The sequence below is a fragment of the Oryza glaberrima genome, chromosome 11, assembly GCF_000147395.1.
Source record: "Oryza glaberrima chromosome 11, OglaRS2, whole genome shotgun sequence".
NCBI lineage: Eukaryota > Viridiplantae > Streptophyta > Magnoliopsida > Poales > Poaceae > Oryza > Oryza glaberrima.
This window is the reverse complement of record NC_068336.1, coordinates 23,658,656-23,679,352: the sequence shown is the minus strand read 5'-3', so window position 1 is coordinate 23,679,352 and position 20,697 is coordinate 23,658,656. Positions and strand designations below refer to the sequence as shown.

The following is a 20,697-nucleotide window of genomic DNA, read 5'->3' as shown; positions in this document are numbered from 1 at the left end:
AATATTTTCTTGGGTCGGTTTACCATTTTATTTGAAGATAGAAGTGTTGTTGTTTTCTTTGATGCCAAAACTCGGTACCCTAATACGAGGATATTGGTATTTCAAAGTTTGGTAGGGAAATATACCTGTGTTACTTAGTTAAACGACAGATTTATCTGGTTATTCCTTAGAAAGTGACTACATGTAAAGTACATGCATGGCTGTTTTATCATATTATTTTATGCTTACATTTTGTTTTAATAAAAATGAGTTGTAGCATTCTCTCAATGTGGGGACACCCAATTTAGGCTTGGTGCCCCGAAAATCTACTCGTGATCGTCCAGGATTTTGATCACGCACAGATTGATATACAGAACAGCTTTCGATTAATTGTACAAATTTATTCATACAAACTAATTATACAACTGTTAAAGGGTGAAAAGATCCAAACTAATATATCCTTATTTGAAATACAAGAAAAATCCAAACTTCTAAGTTACTAAACTACAACTAATAAACTCCAAAGAAAATCCATAGGCTAAAACTCGAGTGTAGACTAGCCTAGAAGAAAAACTTGTCGTTGCCGTAGATCTCGCTTCCTTCCAGACTTCTTGTTAGCTTAACTATATGTCAAATTATGCAAGAGTGAGTACTTATGTACTCAGCAAGACATATTATTATAAATAACTAAGTGTAAAGAGATATGAATAGATTAAACAATGATAAAGTAAAGAAGTAATAAAAACCATAAACCATCTTTATCCTCAACATTTTAATTTTAAAACTACTTATACTTCAGGAGTAGGATTCACCCTAATGACACAACTCCAGAACCGGGAGTACGGCACATTCGAATGATTTAATTCACCTCTGTAGAGACTGTCCAGCTTTACCCGCACGATGCCCATAGCTAGCTGGGCTGAGAACAACAGAGCCGTTCGAAGGTCCCACTTACTACTAGTTACTGCACAGTGGGGTCTTGGCCCATCATAGTGGTCGAACTCTTGTCAGTCCTAGGGCAAGGTTACTATATCGTCACACTTTCATGGGACCCACTATTGTGAAACACTGCCCCCTAACTCCTTACGCATGTTCACCCAAACCGCTGATAGAGCAACCCAACAGTCTTTCATATAGTGGGACAATGTACTAGGCTAAGTCCAATTACTTGGTCATGTGGATGGATGCAACGACTATGTCATTTCCCATGGTATAAGGGGGTAATTATAATCCAGTTAAACCATCCAAAACTTTCCAAATTCCCCACACCATCTTCATCATTTATCAACATTCAAAATCACAATATTCACAATCTCAATTCATAAATGCCCATTTTAACCGGATTTCTAAGTTTGTAAAGATGTTTGAATAATAAACCACATAAAATGATCTCAAATGTATCTTTCAATAATATCATGTAATAATGCTAGAAAGCATTAATAATTATCAAAATGTTATTCTGAAGTATAACATCTACCCATGAGATGTTAAAGGATATCATGCATCAAATTAAATATGAAGATTAAGTTTTCTATATGATCAAATTTTAGTTATGTCTTGTCTTGTGCCTCGAGATTTCCTGCGGCTTCAGCATAGCCATCTGGGTCCATATCAGCTCCTTGCTGATAAAATTTACTGTACGGTCTAACGTACGAATACGAAAAAGATGGCAAATAAAGTCTATAAGCAAATTGCTACAAATAAACGATAAAACCAAGGAATAAATAAAATTGGAGCGAGGCGAGAGGAAAAAGGAATGGTTCAAAATAGATTTTAGTTTGGAAAACAAAAGAGAGGTTTTAGTTTCTAAAGGTTGGAATTGAGGGAAAGGATAAAATGGATAGGTGGGGTTGATTTGGTGGATTTGGTTTTCTAGTTGGTGCTAGAATGGAGTAGCACGATGGCTAGATATTTGGATTGGTTAGCCGATGCTAAGGTTGGGTAGCATGCCGGCTAAATATCAGCTCGCCAAGTCGATGCCACAGTCAAGCAGCACAACGACTAGTGAGTTGGGAGATTGTGCGGGTTTGAATAGTGTTACTCTACAGTCATAAGTGACAGCAGCGGCTAGGATCGCACAGAGCCCAAAGCTAGTGTACGGCGTGTTGTGGAGGTCGAGGGAATATTGAAGCTCTGACCACTATACGCGTCGAGCCGTGGGGTGCGAAGAGCAAAACTTCGACCTTAGGATTAAGCTATGCCGGGTTTTACAACCAACGGTTCGACGTCGGGGTTTGAGACCACACAAACATCTTCATTGAAGGCGTAAAGTTCAAACGGCGGCTTTTGTAGGATCGAGATGTCGACTAGAGGGGGGGTGAATAGGCGATTTAAACAAAATGACACCTAATCAAAACTAACTTAAGTTGCTAGGCTTGGTGAGGGTCAACTCTAACTAAGCAACTAAGTTATGTTTTGTAAACCTAGGGTGATAGTGGCTCAATTATATCTCTAGGAAAGTAAATCACACTCCTATGTCAATGTTTAGCAATCCTAAGGTGAAATGATCTCTAGTATGTCTCTAGAAATGTAAATTGCACAAATTAAATGCAACAAGTAAATGAGACAAGGAGACAAGAGATTTTTCACCGAGGTTCGGAAACTCGCCGGTTTCCTACTCCCCGTTGAGGCGAGCCCAACTCCACCGCTCAACCACGAAGCCACCGCACGCCCCCTTCGTCAAGGGGTGGGCAAGGCGGGAGCCGGCCCACGGAGAGGACTACCCAAGCCTCGATTACTAGGGTAGTTCTTCCTTCACTCCGAAGGTGGTGAACTCCAAACCACTCACAACCGGCGCCGGGCCTCCTCCACAATCTTCTCGGAGAAGTCACCGGGCAACTCTTCCATAAGCCATCTAGGAGACGGCAACCTCCAAGAGTAACAAGCAATGACCCGGCGTGGAGATGATCAATCAAGTGCCACACAAGCTCTACAATGGAAGCAAATGCACTTGACTCTTGGCTAATTAACCCTCTAACACACTAGATGGATGAATACAAAGCTCAAGTGGGTGTGAGAGAGGTGCAACGGGTGTATGCAATTGAATTGGGTGCCAAGAGAACCCCCTTGCTGCTGAGTGGGAGTATTTATACTCCCACCAACCAAAACTAGCCGTTGGGGGCGAAATCCCCCAACTCTGTGCTCTGGCGGTCTGACCAGAGGTATGTGGCAGGTCAGACCGTGCTACTCTGCAACGGCTAGAAAACTAGCCGTTGTAGCTCTGTCAGAGGGCCCCATCGGCCTGGCCGGTCTGCCGGTCAGACCGGCCTCGGCTCGGTCAGACCGCCATCAGGTCGGTCTGACCGAATACGGCTCCGTCGGCTCTGTATCGGCTACCCCGAGCAGCACCATCCCGGCCACCAGGGGGCCGGTCTGACCGCGCATGAGCCGCTGGTTAGACCGGCCTTATGCGTCGGTCAGACCGCCTTCTTGTGGCCGGTCAGACCAGCTAGGGCACGCCGGTCAGACCGCCACTCTGTGGCCGGTCTGACCGCCCCTGGTCAGGCCGAACCGAGTGAAGGGGATATGAAAAGTGTGTGTGTGAAATGTGAGCACAAGTCTAAATGCATAACGACCAAATGTGGCAATTAAAATCATCTCTTTGCTAGGTCATTACCCTTCTTAATAGTAAGGCGAAACTAAAAATAAACTAGCAAATTTGATCGCCCTACACCTCGATCAATTCAAAAATCAAAGCACTAGTTTTACCATCTTCTTTCCCTTTGCTTTGCGCCGTCAATTTTAGTCCATCGATAATCATCCATGCGCACATATGACGTGGACCTAACTTAAAATATATATCTCAAAGACAACGGTTAGTCCATAATTAGCGCTTGTCATTAATTACCAAAATTAACACCGGGGGCCTAGATGCTTCAGCTTTTTGGTGGCCAAAGGATGGTATATGAGTGGTTTTAGAAATAAAAAGGGGTATTTAAATAAATCAAAGAAATTTGAATTCAAAAAGGGTTTTCAAATAGATTAAAGAAATAAAATTTAAAATGGTATTTTAAAATAAAGAAAAGGGCATCTAAAGAAATTAAAGGATAATTAAATTTTAAAAAGGTTTTTAAATAAAAAAATAAATTTAAAATTAAAGGGATATAAAGTAAATCAAATAAATTTAAAATAATTTTTAAAATTAGAAAGTAAATAAATAAATAAGAAAAAGGTATTTAAATAAAGAAATTTAAATAAAATTTTAAAAATAGGAAATTTGGTATCAAAAGATAGAGTTTGAAATTAGATAAATTTAGATCGAAAATTTTCTGGAATTGGATCTAGGGTTTGAGAAATATGGATGTCTAAAGATTGAATTTGGAATAAAATGAATAAAAAGAGAGATTTTACTGTAGATAAGTGGGGCCCACTTGTCAATGCTTTCTCCTCCTTCTACTTCCTCCTCCCGTTCTTCTCTCCTTTCTTCTGTTTGGCAGCCAAGAGGCAACAGAGAGGAAGGCAAGCAAGGTACCGGCTCTCCAGTGGCCGGGAGGTGGGAACGTTGGTGGGATATGGTGTTCCCGAGCAACGCGCACCCGGGGAGGGTGGTGGAAGGCGGAGGGAGAGAGAGGGATGGCCGGAACGGCGGCGACAATTGCTCAGCTCCGGCGATAAGAGAAGGTGGTGGTGGCGGTTTATCTCAAGGTGGAGGGAGAGGGGAAAGGGGAAAAATGGAATCACCTCGGCGAGGCGGAGTTGTTGGCGCAAGGGTTTGGCTTGCGAAGCTCCTGTGAGGGAGATCGGCCGGTGGCACTAATGGCCAGATATGGGAGAGAAAGAGAGAAAGAGAGCTTGAGGAGCTCGGTTTGTGTGAGGAGGAAAAAGGGAACCTCGTCGTCCTTTTATAGACGGCGAGAGGCGGTGCCGATGGCGGTTCGCAGAGGAGGAGGGCAAGCAAATCACGGCGGCGGCGGTACAGAGAACAGGAGCACGGCGCCGGTCTCGTGCAGCCATTGGCCGGCCAGGGCGGCGCGCACACGTGGCGGCTGCAGCAGGGTTGGGCGGTGGAGGAGGAGAGTCACGGCACGGCGACGACTTGCCGTGGTCAGCAAGGCAGCGGTGACGGCAGCGAGGAGAAGAGGAGCACGGCGTCGGCGGCGGCGCATTGGGAAGGGGCGAGCGGCGGCGGCGCCCACAGGAAGGGAGGCGGCGGCTCAGTCCTGGGCCAGCTGGGCCGTGAGCTAGATGGGCTGAAAGGAAGAAGTTTCGGCCCGATCGAATAGGAACTCTTAGGAATTTTTGTGTAGAGGGTTTTGAATAGAATTTAAAGGAGATGAAGTCTAAGGGATGAATGGATGTGGACTTTTTGAATCTTGGTCAAGGAATTTAAATAGAATTCAAAGAATTTTGAATGCAGGGTTTTAAAGGAGATAAAATTTAAATGAGGAAAGTTTGGGGGGGGGGGTCTTTTGAATTTTATAAAAAGAATTTAAATATAAAGTTTTTAAAGCAAAACGAAGTTTGAAATATTTTTAAAATAAAATCAAATATATCTATTTTGAAGTATAAACTTTATGAAGGATAGAAATGCTCCAGTTTTAATAGAATTCAAATAAGAACCAAATGTAAAACTTGTCTCGAAAGATTTAAAAATCAAACGGGAAGGAAAGGCAATAATTTAACTTCTAACTTTGGATAAATTTGGGATGGTGGCAAAAATAGATGGAGGTAAATAACTAGGATTTTAGCCTCCAAAATATGTGGTATGAATTCTCGGTGAATTATTTGTGGCTAAAGGAAGTTGAATTTTGAATAGAAGGGATTGGGAATAAGTTTCTTAGCACAAGAGCAATGATTCAAATATTTGTGATAATATTATTCTTGTTCCAAGAATGTGATCAAGTCATAGGAATCAAATTGGTGGATGGATCAAAATAGAAACTTGACCACATAATATTTTGGATCGATTAAAAGGAGACAAAGGTTTTCGGAGATAGGTTTAGATAGGGGTTGATCCAAAATAAATTCCAACAGAAAGGGAGTTATACTGGTTTAGCCCCAAAGATAAAAATGGTTAATGTGATATAACAGAGAGCCGGGTCAATCGGGGAAATATTGGCCCAAACTAAATAGTAGACTTTGAAATCTTGAATGGATAATTTAGATGAACGAGATTTCAAAGGGGAAATATTTGTGGGAGTATAGATATGGATTCGGAAGTATATATGGATGGGAATTTCTACAGGAACGGAATTGGTGGTAGATTGATATACTTCTAAAGGATAGGTATGTTGACCCAAAGGGGGACTGAAAAGGATATTTTATGAACTATGGGAATATTTAGGTGGAGATCCAAAGGAAAGGTATTGGTTCTGGGAAAATAAGAATTGATATTTCATGTGTTTGGGTAGAGATCAAAGGGGAAGTATTTGGTGGAAGATAAAATTGGATTTGGTGGTAGTGTGGTAAGCTCTATATGAAAAGGTATTAACTATAGAGAGATTGAAATTTCACATGCTCTAGAGATGGTTGAACGGGAATTGAAAGGGTATTTGTTGGAGATATTCGGGAATAGATTTAAAGGAAATATAATTTAGAGCCAAAGTTAGAGATTACAGAAAATAAATGGAAAGGTTTTATAGAGTTTAAAAAGGAGCGATTAACTTTGCAAATAAAGTTTAAGTCCAAAATCAAAGAAAAGATTAAAAGCAAGATCACTCCAATGCAAGAATCGAGAAGAGCATAACTTAAGACATTTCGCAAAAATTTTTCCCGGAAATTTTGAGTCCGTTATACTCAAAATATAAAATTGACAATTTGACATTTAACTTTGCCATATAATATGTACTAGGACGGAACCCCATAGCAACAATAGAACAAGAAGTAAGAAAAAAAAGAAAGAAAGAAAGGGGAGCGAGGTTGGTTACAGGTGAATTGTAACTAGTCACGTCTGAAAAATCGATTTGCATTTTCGCATATGGCTTCTTAAGAGGCTACATGCAAAAATCAATTTTCGTAGACAAATATCTTAACATATCCACATGCAAAAATAAACATATTTTCGTTGGCGCCTGGTACCAACCAACCAACACCTTAAAATATCTATTTCCTTCCTCCACTCCTCACTCTCTCCCCACTCCTCCCTTATCCTCTCCTCTCCTCATTCGGTGGAAGCGGCAGTGAACTACGGTGGGAATGGCAGCAGCCCTCCCCCGTGTTGATCCAATGGAGCAAGCGTGCATCGACTACAGCGGTAGCCCTCCCCCGTGCAGATCTAGCGGTGGCAAGCATCCCCCACATGGATCCGGTGGCGACGGCGGCAGCGGTGGGGCCCTCCCCCGCGCTCCTCCTCCGATGGTAGCGGTGCCCCCCCTCCCCACACACACACGGATCTGGCGGTGGAGGGGCAGTGGAGGTGCGGGGAGGGTGACGGTAATGATGACAAGCAGCGGCAGACTACCGCGACGACGTCGCCGACGGATGGGACCTAGTTAGTGTTTCGACCTTTGCTTTTTTGTTTTTTTTTTGAATTTTTATTTTTCGTGCGAACGACGTAAGCATCCGCACGTGAAAATACAAAATTATATTGTCATTTTAATATTTTTTTTCATAATAGTGTGAAAGTATACATGATATTATATTAGAAACTTTCATAATAACGCCACTTGCGCAATTTGCATGGGCTATAGTAAATTTCACTACTTACAGTATAACTTTTTTTTAATTAAGGGCGTAATAAAGCGATACATGTCTATTTAGTCTCACGTATAGGATGTATACGCTCTACAATCCTCATATTTTGCACTGTATTCAACCAGACGCAATGCACACACGAGCAGGAGTCTCCCCAACCCTTGGGGAAAAAAATCCACTGTGATGGATAAAAAAAAATGTCACCACAATTTTAGCAAAATCGCAAATTTATTGTGATGTATATTGTTTAAATCCGGCAGAAACCTTGTGATATATGTGGGTAGGATGTTCTCTTACATGTACACCATCTTCAAAGAGGATCTCCGGACACCCACCTTGCAAGCATAGCAAGGCATTGCTTTGGCATGTACTCTGGAGCTGTATGTCCACCACCCTACTCAAATTAACACCAAATTACTCTTTTTCATTATCAAGTCCCAAGATTTTAATTTGTTAGTCACTTAGTTTCGGATTATAAGTCGTTTTGACTTTGGTTAAAATCAAACTACTGCAAGTTCGATCAAGTTTGTAGAAAAAAATAGTAATATATTGAAGACAAGACAAATGTATTATAAAAATATATTCAATTATAGATTTAATGAAATCAATTTGGTGTTGTGAATATTATTAAATTTGTCTACAAATTTAATTGACTTTAATCAAAATTAAAACGGCTTATAGTCTAAAACGGAGGTAGTACAACACATGAATCCTGAGAAGGAAGCTAGAACGCCGGCCCATACCTTGACAGTTGCGAATGTGAGGTTATTAGAGTATGACCTTGTATATCTGCACATATGACAGACGAATACACATATGTGATATATCGCACACAAGTAATTAATCCATCGAATACCCAATTAATAGGATGATACCAATGAATAGTGTGAGTCCTCACCCTCCAACTTGTCCATCCACAAACCATGGTCTCCACTCATCCACAACAGAGAAATTCAGAGACCTAATCCAGGCTTGCGTGCCGATGAAAGGGATACTCATGTCATGATCACCACTGTAAATTAGGCTTCTGTAGCCTCTAGTTGTCAAATCCAGATGGTATCTTATTGAACTTTTGATGTCGCGAGTGTACGGAAGGTCCAGGTTGCATCTTTGCCACGAAGGAACTGTTCCCTGCATTATTGCAGAATACCGTGGATAGGATAAATTATATTGCATTGTCTTGCTTAATTTGGACCCAGAATTGATCGAACCTGCAGATTACTGTTCAGTTATTCAATGATGAACAGACAGACAGGTGTATATATATACCTGGTGTATTCCAAGGGCCTCTCTTACTGTGTCATTGTTTGCCCATATTCTGGACATGGTATATCTTGTTGTCTGATAAAAAGAAATGCCAAATGGCAGGTACGTCAGATATGATGATATACTAGTAGAAGAAGAAATTAATCAACAAATTAGTTACATGAAGGTACACTAACTCTGCATTCTGAAGAAATCTCAGACAAGTGAAGGTCTTGGAGTTGGAGCATCTGCCGTCCTCCTGAAGTAAATGGCTTATCGATGCGCCGATTATGAGGGCTTGCCAACGTGCAGTGAGGCTCCAGAATGTGATTTTCGTATATGTCCTTGACACACTTCACAATTAGTTTACCAATTGATTAGTCAACAGCTGCATCACTGAACTGAAGAACAAAATAAGTACTAATAATGCGTGCCTCATCTATGGCATCAAGAGTATTATTGCACTGAACGCTTTGCTGCTGGGTGTTGTCCCTGATGCTGCAGCTCTTCTTGTATGCCTGAAAATCATAATTATATATTTAAGATGCTAATAAATATTCCATCACGAAGCAAGATATACATATGGACGTTTTTATATTCATACTGCATGTTTACCTCATACAGTTCGTCAGATATGAGACCCATCCCATGAGCAAATGGAATTTTGGATGGAGTGTCGAAGTTGTGATCAGTGACTGGATTGCCCAAAAGGTAGCCCTGATACATGACAATTCGCGGCAGGTAGATAGGCAGATGGATACCAGTGTGCAGTGCAGTTATTATATACTCACTCCGTCCCACAATTAAAAGATTTTGATCAGATAAGATACATCATAATAATACTATGAATTAAAATAAAGAACTATCCAGATTTGTACGACAAACGGAGCAAAGTACTCCCTCCGTTTTACGTTACAAGACGTTTTGATTTTGGTCAAAGTTAAACTACTTTAAGTTTAACTAATTCTGTAGAAAAAATAGCAATATTTTTAACTCAAGATAAGTATATTATGAAAGTTTGTTCAATTATAGATTTAATGAAGCTATGCTGGTATTGTAAATATTACTACTTTTTTTTCTACTTTTGATAGTCATATTTCTAAATCTGAAAAATTTATTTTTGATAGGCATATTTCAATCCAACAACCTATCCTCTTAATGACTTTCTCGGATTTAATACGTAACTCTCCATTCTTCCACACAAGATTGGCTATATGGGCATTGAGAAATGTAAATATTAATGAATCGCTTATTTACGAGGAATAACTATCGGCATATTTAAATGTATGATAAGTAGAATTACTTATCCTTGGTTTGTGTGCTAAGATGAAATATGACTATCAAAATTAGATAGAAGGGGTACTACTTTTTTCTACAGAATTAGTCAAACTTAGAGTAGTCAAAATGTCTTATAACCTGAAATGGAGGGGTACTCTACTCTCTCTGTTTATGTTATAAGTCATTTGACTTTTTTTATAGTCAAATTTTATTAAGTTTGACCAAGTTTATCAAAAAGTTTAACAACATCTAAAATACATATTAGTTTTATTAAATCTAACATTGAATATATTTTTGATAATATGTTTGTTTTATGTTGAAATTATTACTATATATATTGTATATGTATAAACTTGAACCATCTTAATGAAGTTTGACTAGAAAAAAAATCAAACGACTTATTAATATGGATCAAATGGAGTTGTTGGATTGCAGCAGATGGATGGAAGGACGAAGTCAATTTACCTTTAGATTGAGAGATGGTTGATGTGGTTCAGGTGAAGAAGTGGCGATTCCCAAGGCAACGGCCGGCACAATCATCCCAGAGTATGAGTCGCCGGCGATGTAGAGAGGATTGGAGAGGAGATCCGGGTGCAACTCCTGCAACCACTTGCGGAGGAAGGAGAGAATGTGGCGGACAGCAATGGTGTCGCCGGTGCGGAATCCGGCGCCGTCGGTGTCGGCGTCGGCGGCGTAGGAGAAGCCAGTTCCGACGGGGGAGTCGAGGAAGATGACGCTGGCTCGCTTCGTCCACGACTCCGGCTTGTACAGCAGCCTCGGCAGCTCACCTCCTTGTCGTCCATGGCGGCCATGGTGGAGATCGAAGGTGAGGGGTCCGACCTCGTAGACGAGGCCGGAGAAGGCGGAGCAGCCGGGGCCGCCGGTGAGCCAGAGAAGGAGGGGGTCGTCGGCGGGGCTGTGCTCCGAGCGGATGAAGTAGTAGAAGAGGCGCACGCCGGCGGTGCGGTCCACCTCCATATACCCGGTCTCCAGCTCGAACGGGAGCGGCCCATCGAACCCCGGGAGATGCCTCACCACTCTCCTGCTGCTGCCGCCGCCATTGCTTCTCGCTCTCGCACTCGCGGACACGCGGCTGCAGAGAGGAGAGGAGGTGAGGAGGAGGAGGAGGAGAAGCAGCAGCAGCTGCTGCCGCCGTGTTACCGCCGGCTGCTCTGTACATAAATTCATGAAGAAAAACAGCTGCAGCTTAAGCTTCAGCTAGCTAATTCTAGCTTAAGCTTGTCTCTGTCCTTGCCGCTCTTTATATTTCTGATCGATATCGTTTCTTCATTTTGATTGCGCTGTCCTTTTCTCGCACAACTCTACCAAATCTTCTAGGAGTATTGATTCTTCTTCTTTTTCCTAAATATTCTATCTTTTCCCATGCTGCTCGTGCCGCCTTAATTACTTGTCTTCCACTTGCTAATTATTGTTGCATTTATAGCATAGTGGCTCTTGTATCCATATCAGGACACGTACAAAGGTAGAATCTAATATAAGCTCTCTATATTAATTAATGTCACTAAAGACTATCCTTCTCCTACAATAGTAGAGACAATAAGATTTTTAAGCCATTAATACACTAAATAGTTTTTATTATACTTCTTTCCTTTTTTCCATCCTCATGCAACATTTTTTCCGTTAATAAATGCTAAGAGTCGACTCTGAGCCGTTGTCATCCGTAGCAACGATGTTTCTCATTCCTTCCATCTCTTTCTTCCACGTCACCAAATTTACTTACATGACAACGAAGAGAGCTCATTATTAAACGCCATTGTACATGCCCTCAGTCATGGTTTCTTGTAACAGTGAAACTAAGTACTCCTTGCTATTCCTTCTTTCCTAAATTGATCATCATATAATAAAATTTAAAATTTCTCAAATTGATCATCATATAACCGCATGGACACGGATTTCATCAGAATATAATTAATGCAGCATGGGAGAATGTATGTATTCTAATTAAGGTATAATTGGCATGTTATTTTAATCGATACATGTATTGTGGGAGATTGATGTGATTTAAATTATCCTTAGGCTGTGTTCGCTAGGAGAGGATGGGAACATGTACTGTGCGCACGGAAAACAGAGTAGTCCATTAGAACGTGATTAATTAAGTATTAGCTATTTTTTTTAAAAAAATGGATCAATATTATTTTTTAAAAAACAACTTTCGTATTAAAAAAACGCACCGTTTAGCCGTTTGAAAAACGTGCACACGGAAAACGAAAAGAGAGTGTTGAGAACTTGCTCTTGCAAACACAGCCTTAGTCTTTGATGTATAAACTTATATGATGCTCAATTTAAAAATGAGCGAGTATATTTTTTTCGAAACCGATCGAGCGTATAAAATTTTTCCTTATCATGTGCATATTGTTTAGTACTATATAATCAGTCAAAGCTAGTGGCTCAGCGTTTGTTGCAACCCAATAGCTCTGGGCATGGGATTAGACCAGCTGGACCTGTGCTCAGGTGGAGCAGGCTAAGGCATAGTAGTTTAGTTAGCAGTTAGGACATGTTAATGCTTAAAAAACACTATCATTTATGTAAAAAAAATACTATGTTTGTACATTGATCGACTAGCATAATATCATTGCAAGCATCATGTTATTGGTAGGATGATCACTTCAGATGAGTTCACACGCAATATGGAAATATTTAATTGCTTTAGCATTATTATTTATTTTAATCTTTTCTCCATTTTTTTATTTAATATAGCATTCTTTTTTGTGTCCTTAATATTTTCTTGGGTCGGTTTACCATTTTATTTGGAGATAGAAGTTGTAACGCCCCAATTTTTGGTCGGGATTAAAAATCATTAAATAATACATTTCCTAGAAATTAAATAAAAGTTAAATCAATTTAATCAAGTGAAATAATGGGAGAATTTGAAATTTTCCTTTAAAAATCATTGGCCTAGAATATTTTGTAATATTCTGTGCCCTAAAATACTCTCTGAAATTTCCCGTGAATTTTCAAAGCTCAAGAAGTAATTTTAACATCACAAAGTGCCATTAATCAATTAAATAAAATGAAAAACAAATTAAAAACCTCCTCTCTCCCTTTGGGCCGCTTCCGGCCCAAAGCCCTCCTTCCCTCCCCGCGGCCCGTCCCCTCCCCTCTTCCTTCCTTCCTCCTTGGGCCGTCGACCCATCTTCCTTCCCCTCGCGCAAAGTCTAAATAACCCCCTGGGTTCTCCTCCCTCTCTCCCTCCCCGACAGGTGGGCCCGGTGACCCCACGCCCTCCTCCTACCTTTGGCTTTCCAGGCCGAAGCCGCCATGGCAGGCGGTTGCCGCCCACGTCCCGCCAAATCCGGCGCCCTCCTGCTCTCGCCCTCGCACCCAAACCGAGTGAAACCGATTCCCCTCCAACTCCTCCACATTTTCCCCCACTTTTCCCCAATTTTTGGCGCCAAATTGAGCTCCACTTCGCCCACGTCGGCGTCCCACGTCGCCGGCCGGTTGCCACCCGATCCCGCCCCTCTCGGCCACGATTTCACCTTCTCGAGCCTATATAAACCCTCCCCGTGCTCTCCTCTTCCGTTTCCCCCTCTTTCCCGAGCCCATTGCGCCTTCTCCCGCTCTCTCCGTGCGAGCCCGAGCACCGCCGCTCACCGCCGTGATTCCAGCCGCACGCCATCGCCGCTCCAGACGCCGCCGCGCTGCGCCGCCACCACCGCTAGCCTCGCCATCCTGAGCTCCACCCCGGCATCCACTTTATTTCCCCGAACCACCGCCGTGATGCCATGTCCACGCGTAGCCCGAGCCACCGCCGCTTTTGCCGCCTCCGGCCGCCTCTTGCTGCCGCTCCCGTCGCCACCGCGCCGCGTAAAACCGCCGTCGGCATCGCCATGCCTTGCCGCACACCGCCGCAGTCGGGAGTCGCCAGAGCGCCGTCCCCGACCCCAACCTGAGAAGCGCCGCCGCCAATCCTCGTCGTCGGCCACCTTCCCGCCTTCTCCTCGCCGTCCCCGTCCTCTCGGTGAGCCCCCTCTCCCTTCCCCGCTGCCTCCCGTGTGTGCTGCTGCATCCAGCACCGCTGCCGCCCGCTGCCGGCGACCATCGGGTCAAGCGCTGCCGCTTCTCGGCCGGCTGCCGCCGCCCTGCTCACCCGTGGCCGCCCGGCCCCTTTGCCGCACCACGCCTGCCCATGGCCGCCTGATCGGCCGCCCTAGCCGATCTAGGCCGTCCACGTGGCCTCCCTGTACCGCCCCGCGTGGGTGCCCTCGTGGTGCCACGTCGGCGCCACCTCCGCTCGCCCGTCCGTTGTGGCCGCCACGTGTCTGCCACATGGTGCGCCCGCGGACCAGCGCGTGCGTGGACTTGGTCCACGGTGCGCCCGCCACCCGTGAGTCACCGACAGGTGGGGCCCGCTTGCCGGTGCCACCTCTCCCCCCGTCGGATGACGTCATAATTGATTTAAATTGCGCAATAATTCGTTAATAATTCTAGAAATTCATTTAAATGGCTCAAAACTTCTAAAATTCATATCTAATTCATTCAAACTCTGAATTGAGCCATTCAACTTGCAAAATTCATCTAAAATTAAGCTCTATCTGTTTGTTTACCTTTTATGTATTGTTTTCTTGGTTTTTATTAGAGTTTTTCCTCATTTTGTGTGCCAGCGAGTAGGTTCCGTCGTTTCGGAAGATCGCGGTCGCAAGGATAAGAGTTCGGAAGATCAAAGTGAAGAAGCAAGGCAAGTCACATATTCCCCTTGAGCATGTTGATCTCAATTTATAAATGTTTTACCGTTTGCAAATAAACATGCATGTCTTGCTAATTACATGGGATCCGGGTATTACCTATCTGCTTGCTTGTGCTATGTTTACTTGATATCTGTCCTTTGTCAACCTTGGGTAATAAATCAGCTCATGTTACTTATGTGACCTAGCTATAACTATATGCTTAGCCATGCTTAATTACCACTAGCTCAGTTGATGGGATAATTACAATGTTAATCCTTTTTAGTATCAGAACGAGTTGCGTGCTCGAGACATCTAACCATGCTTCATGGTCGTAATTATCCAACTAAAATGCGACCGAATGGTGGGCTGTGGTTGCATGATTTTGCTAGTCGCACCCATGGCAATTAAGGACCGGTTCACGGGAAACCCTGGAAGAATTCCTCGTACTTACCACAAGCCAGTGTGGGCAACGGCTGGGCTTGTAGTGTAGCTTTCCTCTAGCCGACGTACCCAGGCAAGGGTGTGCATGATGGAGTTGGGTCGGCCGGGGTGTCCGGTTGATCGGCTTCCGGATTCACCGTGGCACGAGAGGGGACTACCCGCTGCCTTGCGAGGAGTGGGGGTGAAACCTGAGGTGTGGTGCGATTGGTTAGAGGGGGTTATGCGAAGGGTCCTGTCACGGTCTCTTTCCGGTATGTCGTGGTGGCATGTCGGCGCACGGTAACGTGTCGTGGGGCTGTGTCTTGTGGGTACAGTTGTAATCAGAGTAAAACTATTCGAATAGCCGTGCCCGCGGTTATGGGCGGTCGACTAGATTCACCGTGATTAGTCTCACACTGAATAAATCGACCCAATGCACTGTAATTCAGGTGGGTTGGTTGGGCCTGTTCAACGTGGTGTAGCGTTGATCAGTGGAGATCTAATTTACCTTAATTAATCAACAGTTTTACTGTTTTTTCAATAAAATGTTTTACAACCGCCTTTATGCAAATAGCCACAAACCGTCCTTGTGTTCCCCTTTTCAGAAGTGTAGTGCTTCTGAGCTGAAGATGGAGTTAGAGGACCAAGGCTCTGACCCCAATTGAGTTTTGCCTGTGGAGTGGAGTTGAAGCCTCGCTAGGATCGCCTTTTCCGCTGCTGCTGCTTTCTTTTCGGTGAGGACTAAGTGCCTCTTCTGTAAGTATTTTACGCTTTTATTTACGTTTGGAACTGTATATTACTTGTTGTTTTGTGTACCCTTGCTGATCCTGGACAGGGATTTAATACACAAAATAGTCTGGAAGTTTGGGCTAAATTTCTGAGCATGACAGAAGTGTTGTTGTTTTCTTTGATGCCAAAACTCAGTACCCTAATACGAGGATATTGGTATTTCGAAGTTTGGTAGGGAAATAAACCTTTGTTACTTAGTTAAACGACAGATTTATCTGGTTATTCCTTATAAAGTGACTACATGTAAAATACATACATGGCTGTTCTATCATATTATTTTATGCTTACATTTTTTTTAATAAAAATGAGTTGTAGCATCCTCTCAAAATATAAAATTTACAATTTCACATTTAACTTTGCCATATATCATGTTATGTACTAGGAGTGAACCCCATACACTGGTGGAGAAACCATCTTTCGTCGGTCGGCCGATTTCCACAATAGTCCCGGATGTAATAAAAACCGGGGCTAAAGATGATCTTTAGTCCTGGTTCAAAAGGGTAACGGGCATATTTGATCTTTAATCCCGGTTAGTAACACCAACCGGGACTAAAGATCATCTTTAGTCCCGGTTCGAATGCTGTCAGGGCATGTCAGGCCCCCCCGGGATCTTTAGTCCCGGTTGGTCGTAACTTTAGTCCCGGTTGGTATTACCAACCGGGGCTAAAGATCCTGGTGATCTTTAGCCCCGGTTGGTGCTACCAACCGGGACTAAAGTCCCACCCCTATATATATGTCTTCTTCCTCCTCCAGCTGATCGAGCAAGCTTCAAAATTTCTTCAAAAAAGAGGGGAGGTCATGCCAAAATTTTTATTGAATTTATTTTGGTGATTACATACAAATCGGAGGTGCCTAAAAGATTTGCAACTTAATCGTCCAATGTTTTTTTTTGTCATACTACATTTGCACCTATGTTTTGCACACTTTTTTTGTCTCCAAAATTTAGTTGTAAGTTGATGAGAGAGAAAATATGTGTGGGGAAGAAAGAATATATAGAAATTTAGTTAATTTTCTAAACAAGGTTTTATAAAATAGTTGAGAAGGAAAACTCTAGTGAAAGTTAATCTTAAATAATAGAAAACAAACTAAAATGAAAATTAAAAGAAGTAAAACACATTAAAATTAGTTTAAAACTTTACAAATAGTTTTTAAGAATTATTTGGTGTAATATTTTATAATTTTTGTATGAATAAAGATATCTTATAATTATTGTATGACTGTCATTATTGTAAGAATAATTATTTGTGTACGGTTTTTTTTGACTCATGTAGATGGATCGGCAATGGATGTACGCTGACCAGCGGTCCAAAGAGTTTATTGACGGCGTGCACTATTTTTTGAGAGTGGCCGAAGCTAACAGGCAAAGGGGTTTTATTTGTTGTCCATGCAATAAGTGTAAGAATCAGAAGGAGTATTCTGCAACTAGGACTATTCATTTCCACTTGTTTGAGTCGGGGTTCATGCCAAGCTATAATTGTTGGACATCCCACGGAGAGCAAGGTGTTGAAATGGAAGAAGATGAAGTGGAAGACGACAATATTCCGGACTTTGCTCAGTATGTTGGATTTGAAGAAAATCAAACGGGCGAGGAGGAAATAGCTGCTGATGGTAACGACGTTGCGGATGATCTTGGTCAGATGTTGCAGGACGCCAGGGAGGACTGCGAAAGTGAAAAGGAGGCCCATAAATTGGACAAGATGTTGGAGGACCACAGAACTTCGTTATACCCAGGTTGCGAGCAGGGGCACAAAATGTTGGATACCACTCTGGAGTTCTTGCAATGGAAGGCAAAAAATGGGGTGAGTGACAAGGCATTTGGCGATTTATTGAAACTCGTCAAGAACATTCTTCCGGGGGGAAACAAATTGCCCGAGACAATGTACGAGGCTAAGAAGATAGTCTGCCCGTTAGGACTGGAAGTTCATAAGATTCACGCATGTCCGAACGATTGTATCCTATATCGCGGTGAGGAGTATGAGAACCTAGAAGCATGCCCTGTTTGCAAAGCACTACGATACAAGATTAGACGAGACGATCTAGGAGAAGTTGACGGGCAGCTAACAAAGAAGAGAATTCCTGCTAAGGTGATGTGGTATTTCCCTATAATACCACAGCTAAGGCGTTTGTTCAGGAACAAGGGGAATGCTAGAATGTTGCGATGGCACGCTGAAGAGCGTCAACAGGATGGGATGCTGAGACACCTCGCCGATGGTTCGCAGTGGCGAAACATCGACAGAAAATTTAAAGAATTTGGAAAGGACGCACGAAACATACGGTTTGGTTTGAGTACGGATGGCATGAATCCTTTTGGAGAGATGAGCAGCGACCATAGCACTTGGCCCGTTACGATGTGTATCTACAACCTCCCCCCTGGCTATGCATGAAGAGGAAGTACATAATGATGCCGATTATTATTCAAGGCCCCAAGCAACCTGGTAACGACATTGATGTGTACCTAAGACCACTGATCGAAGATCTTAAACAGTTGTGGAAGAAGGAAGGTGTCCCCGTGTGGGACGAGGACAAACAGGAGGAGTTTAACCTACGAGCGCTTCTGTTCGTAACCATCAACGATTGGTCTGCACTTAGCAACCTATCCGGACAGTCCAACAAGGGGTACAAGGCTTGCACTCACTGTATAGATGAAACAGAAAGTACGTATCTTAAGCACTGTAGGAAGGTTGTATACATGGGTCATCGTTGATTCCTTTCAGCAAACCACCCGGTACGGAAGAAAGGCAAGCACTTCGAACATAAGGCCGACCTCCGTACGAAGCCTAAACATCGCAGCGGGAAAACAGTGTTTGCTATGGTTAAAGATCTTAAAGTAGTGTTCGGAAAGGGGCCTGAAAGCCAGCCTATAGAGAGCGAAGATGGTCACGCGGCGATGTGGAAAAAGAACTCTATATTTTGGGAGTTACCATATTGGGAATTCTTGGACGTACGCCACGCAATCGACGTGATGCACCTCACTAAGAACCTTTGCGTAAACCTTCTTGGCTTCCTAGGTGTATACGGAAAGTCAAAAGATACACTGGAAGCACGTAATGATCTGAAGCATATGGAACAACGCGGCGACCTTCACCCGGAACCAAAGGAGAAAGGAAGCCATTACTTGAGTCCAGCCAGCTACACTCTTAGCAAGGCAGAGAAGGAAAGTATGTTTGAATGCTTGGAGAGCATAAAGGTATTGTCTGGATACTCCACGAATATCAAGCGAATAATAAGCACGAAGGAGAAGAAGTTCACAAACCTAAAGTTTCATGACTGTCACGTGTTGATGACACAACTGCTACCAGTTGTAATAAGGGGTATCCTTCCAGACAATGTCCGGGCAACAATAACAAAGCTATGTGCATTCATGAACGCAATTTCGCAGAAGGTCATCGATCTGGATAGATTAGAAGCCCTTCAGAATGAAGTGGTGCAATGTCTCGTCAGTATTGAGTTGATATTTCCACCTTCATTTTTCAATATAATGATGCATTTGCTTTGTCACCTTGTGAAAGAGATCCGTATTCTCGGGCCTGTGTACCTACACAACATGTTTCCTTTCGAGAGGTACATGGGCGTTCTGAAGAAGTATGTTCGTAACCGTGCTCGTCCAGAGGCAAGCATCGCCAAGGGTTATGGAACAGAGGAGGTCATCGAATTTTGCGTAGAATTTATCGAAGACGTTCGCCAATCGGGGTACCTGAATCACGCCATGAAGGGAGACTACGGGGAAAGGGAACTCTCGGAAGGAAAACAATAATGACGATAGACAACAATTTATTCCGTAAAGCCCATTTCACTGTTCTGCAACACTCTTCATTGGTAGCTCCTTATGATTATTGGAATTTTTATTAATTTTAAGTCATATATTTGCTTATTACGATTTATCCACTTAATTTATTACAGACAAAAATAATTTTTCGAAGTAATTGTCATTAATCTTTGTACTTTAAATAATGTTTATGCATTAACTTCTATTTTAGAAACACATATGTAAGCGAAAATAATATGCAGTGCTATAATCTTTAGTCTCGGTTCTTAACCCTAACCGGGTTTAAAAAGAATTTGGAAATAGCGGGAAAATATCTTTAGTCCCGATTGATGAGAACAACCGGGAGTAATATCTTTACTCCCGGTTGTTCTCATCAACCGGGACTAAAGATCGAGGGCTATATATATTCCCGATGCGCGCCCTCGTCTTCTCCACCAACACTTAACGTTTTCGGCCGATCTATCTCTCTCGGCCTCTCTCCTTCGCCGCCACTGCCTAGGGCAAATCCCCGCGCCGACGCCGCCGTATCTCGCCGTCGTCTCGAGCTCGTCGTCCTCGCCGCCGCCTCCGCCTCCTCCGCCGCCGCTGCATCTCTAGGGTGAGAGCCGCCGCCGCCTCTCCCTTCATCGTGATCTCCGATCTCGATCTCTCTCTCCGCTCGCGCCGCCCGCCACGAGACGCCGCGCCACAACGACGCCGCGCCACGCAGCCGCCGGCACGCCACGCCGCCGCCTTCGCCGCCGCGCGCGCAACGCCGCCGCCACCACGCCACGCCGCCGCCTTCGCCGCCGCCGCCACGCCGCCGCGCCAAGCGCCGGCCCGATGCCGCCACACCGCCGTTAACGAACACGTGAACGAGAACGAACACGTCAACGTACGTTGCCGCGAGAATGTGAACGA

The 20,697-nt window shown here is 43.4% G+C and overlaps 1 protein-coding gene across 1 annotated transcript; it reads right to left on the bottom strand.

Moving 5' to 3' along the window:
* Positions 1-7,701: 7,701 nt before the first annotated feature.
* On the bottom strand, positions 7,702-11,400 carry LOC127753797 (serine carboxypeptidase-like 2). Its single transcript, XM_052279221.1, has 9 exons — positions 10,600-11,400; positions 9,472-9,573; positions 9,291-9,374; positions 9,054-9,209; positions 8,881-8,952; positions 8,510-8,742; positions 8,355-8,400; positions 7,909-8,005; positions 7,702-7,789 (listed from the first exon to the last, which is right to left on the bottom strand). The coding sequence occupies exons 1-8, from the start codon at positions 11,320-11,322 to the stop codon at positions 7,922-7,924; spliced, it is 1,500 nt and encodes a 499-aa protein (XP_052135181.1). The 5' UTR covers positions 11,323-11,400; the 3' UTR covers positions 7,702-7,789; positions 7,909-7,921.
* Between the last annotated feature and the right edge of the window lie 9,297 nt (positions 11,401-20,697).

Coding starts and splice junctions, on each gene's coding strand:
- LOC127753797 (XM_052279221.1), bottom strand. CDS start 11,322: ATGAATTTATGTACAGAGCAGCCGGCGGTAACACGGCGGCAGCAGCTG. Junction 8,743..8,880: donor AGGCCCTTGGAATACACCAG/GTATATATATAC, acceptor GCAATAATGCAG/GGAACAGTTCCTTCGTGGCA. Junction 8,006..8,354: donor TCACATTCGCAACTGTCAAG/GTATGGGCCGGC, acceptor TAATTTGAGTAG/GGTGGTGGACATACAGCTCC.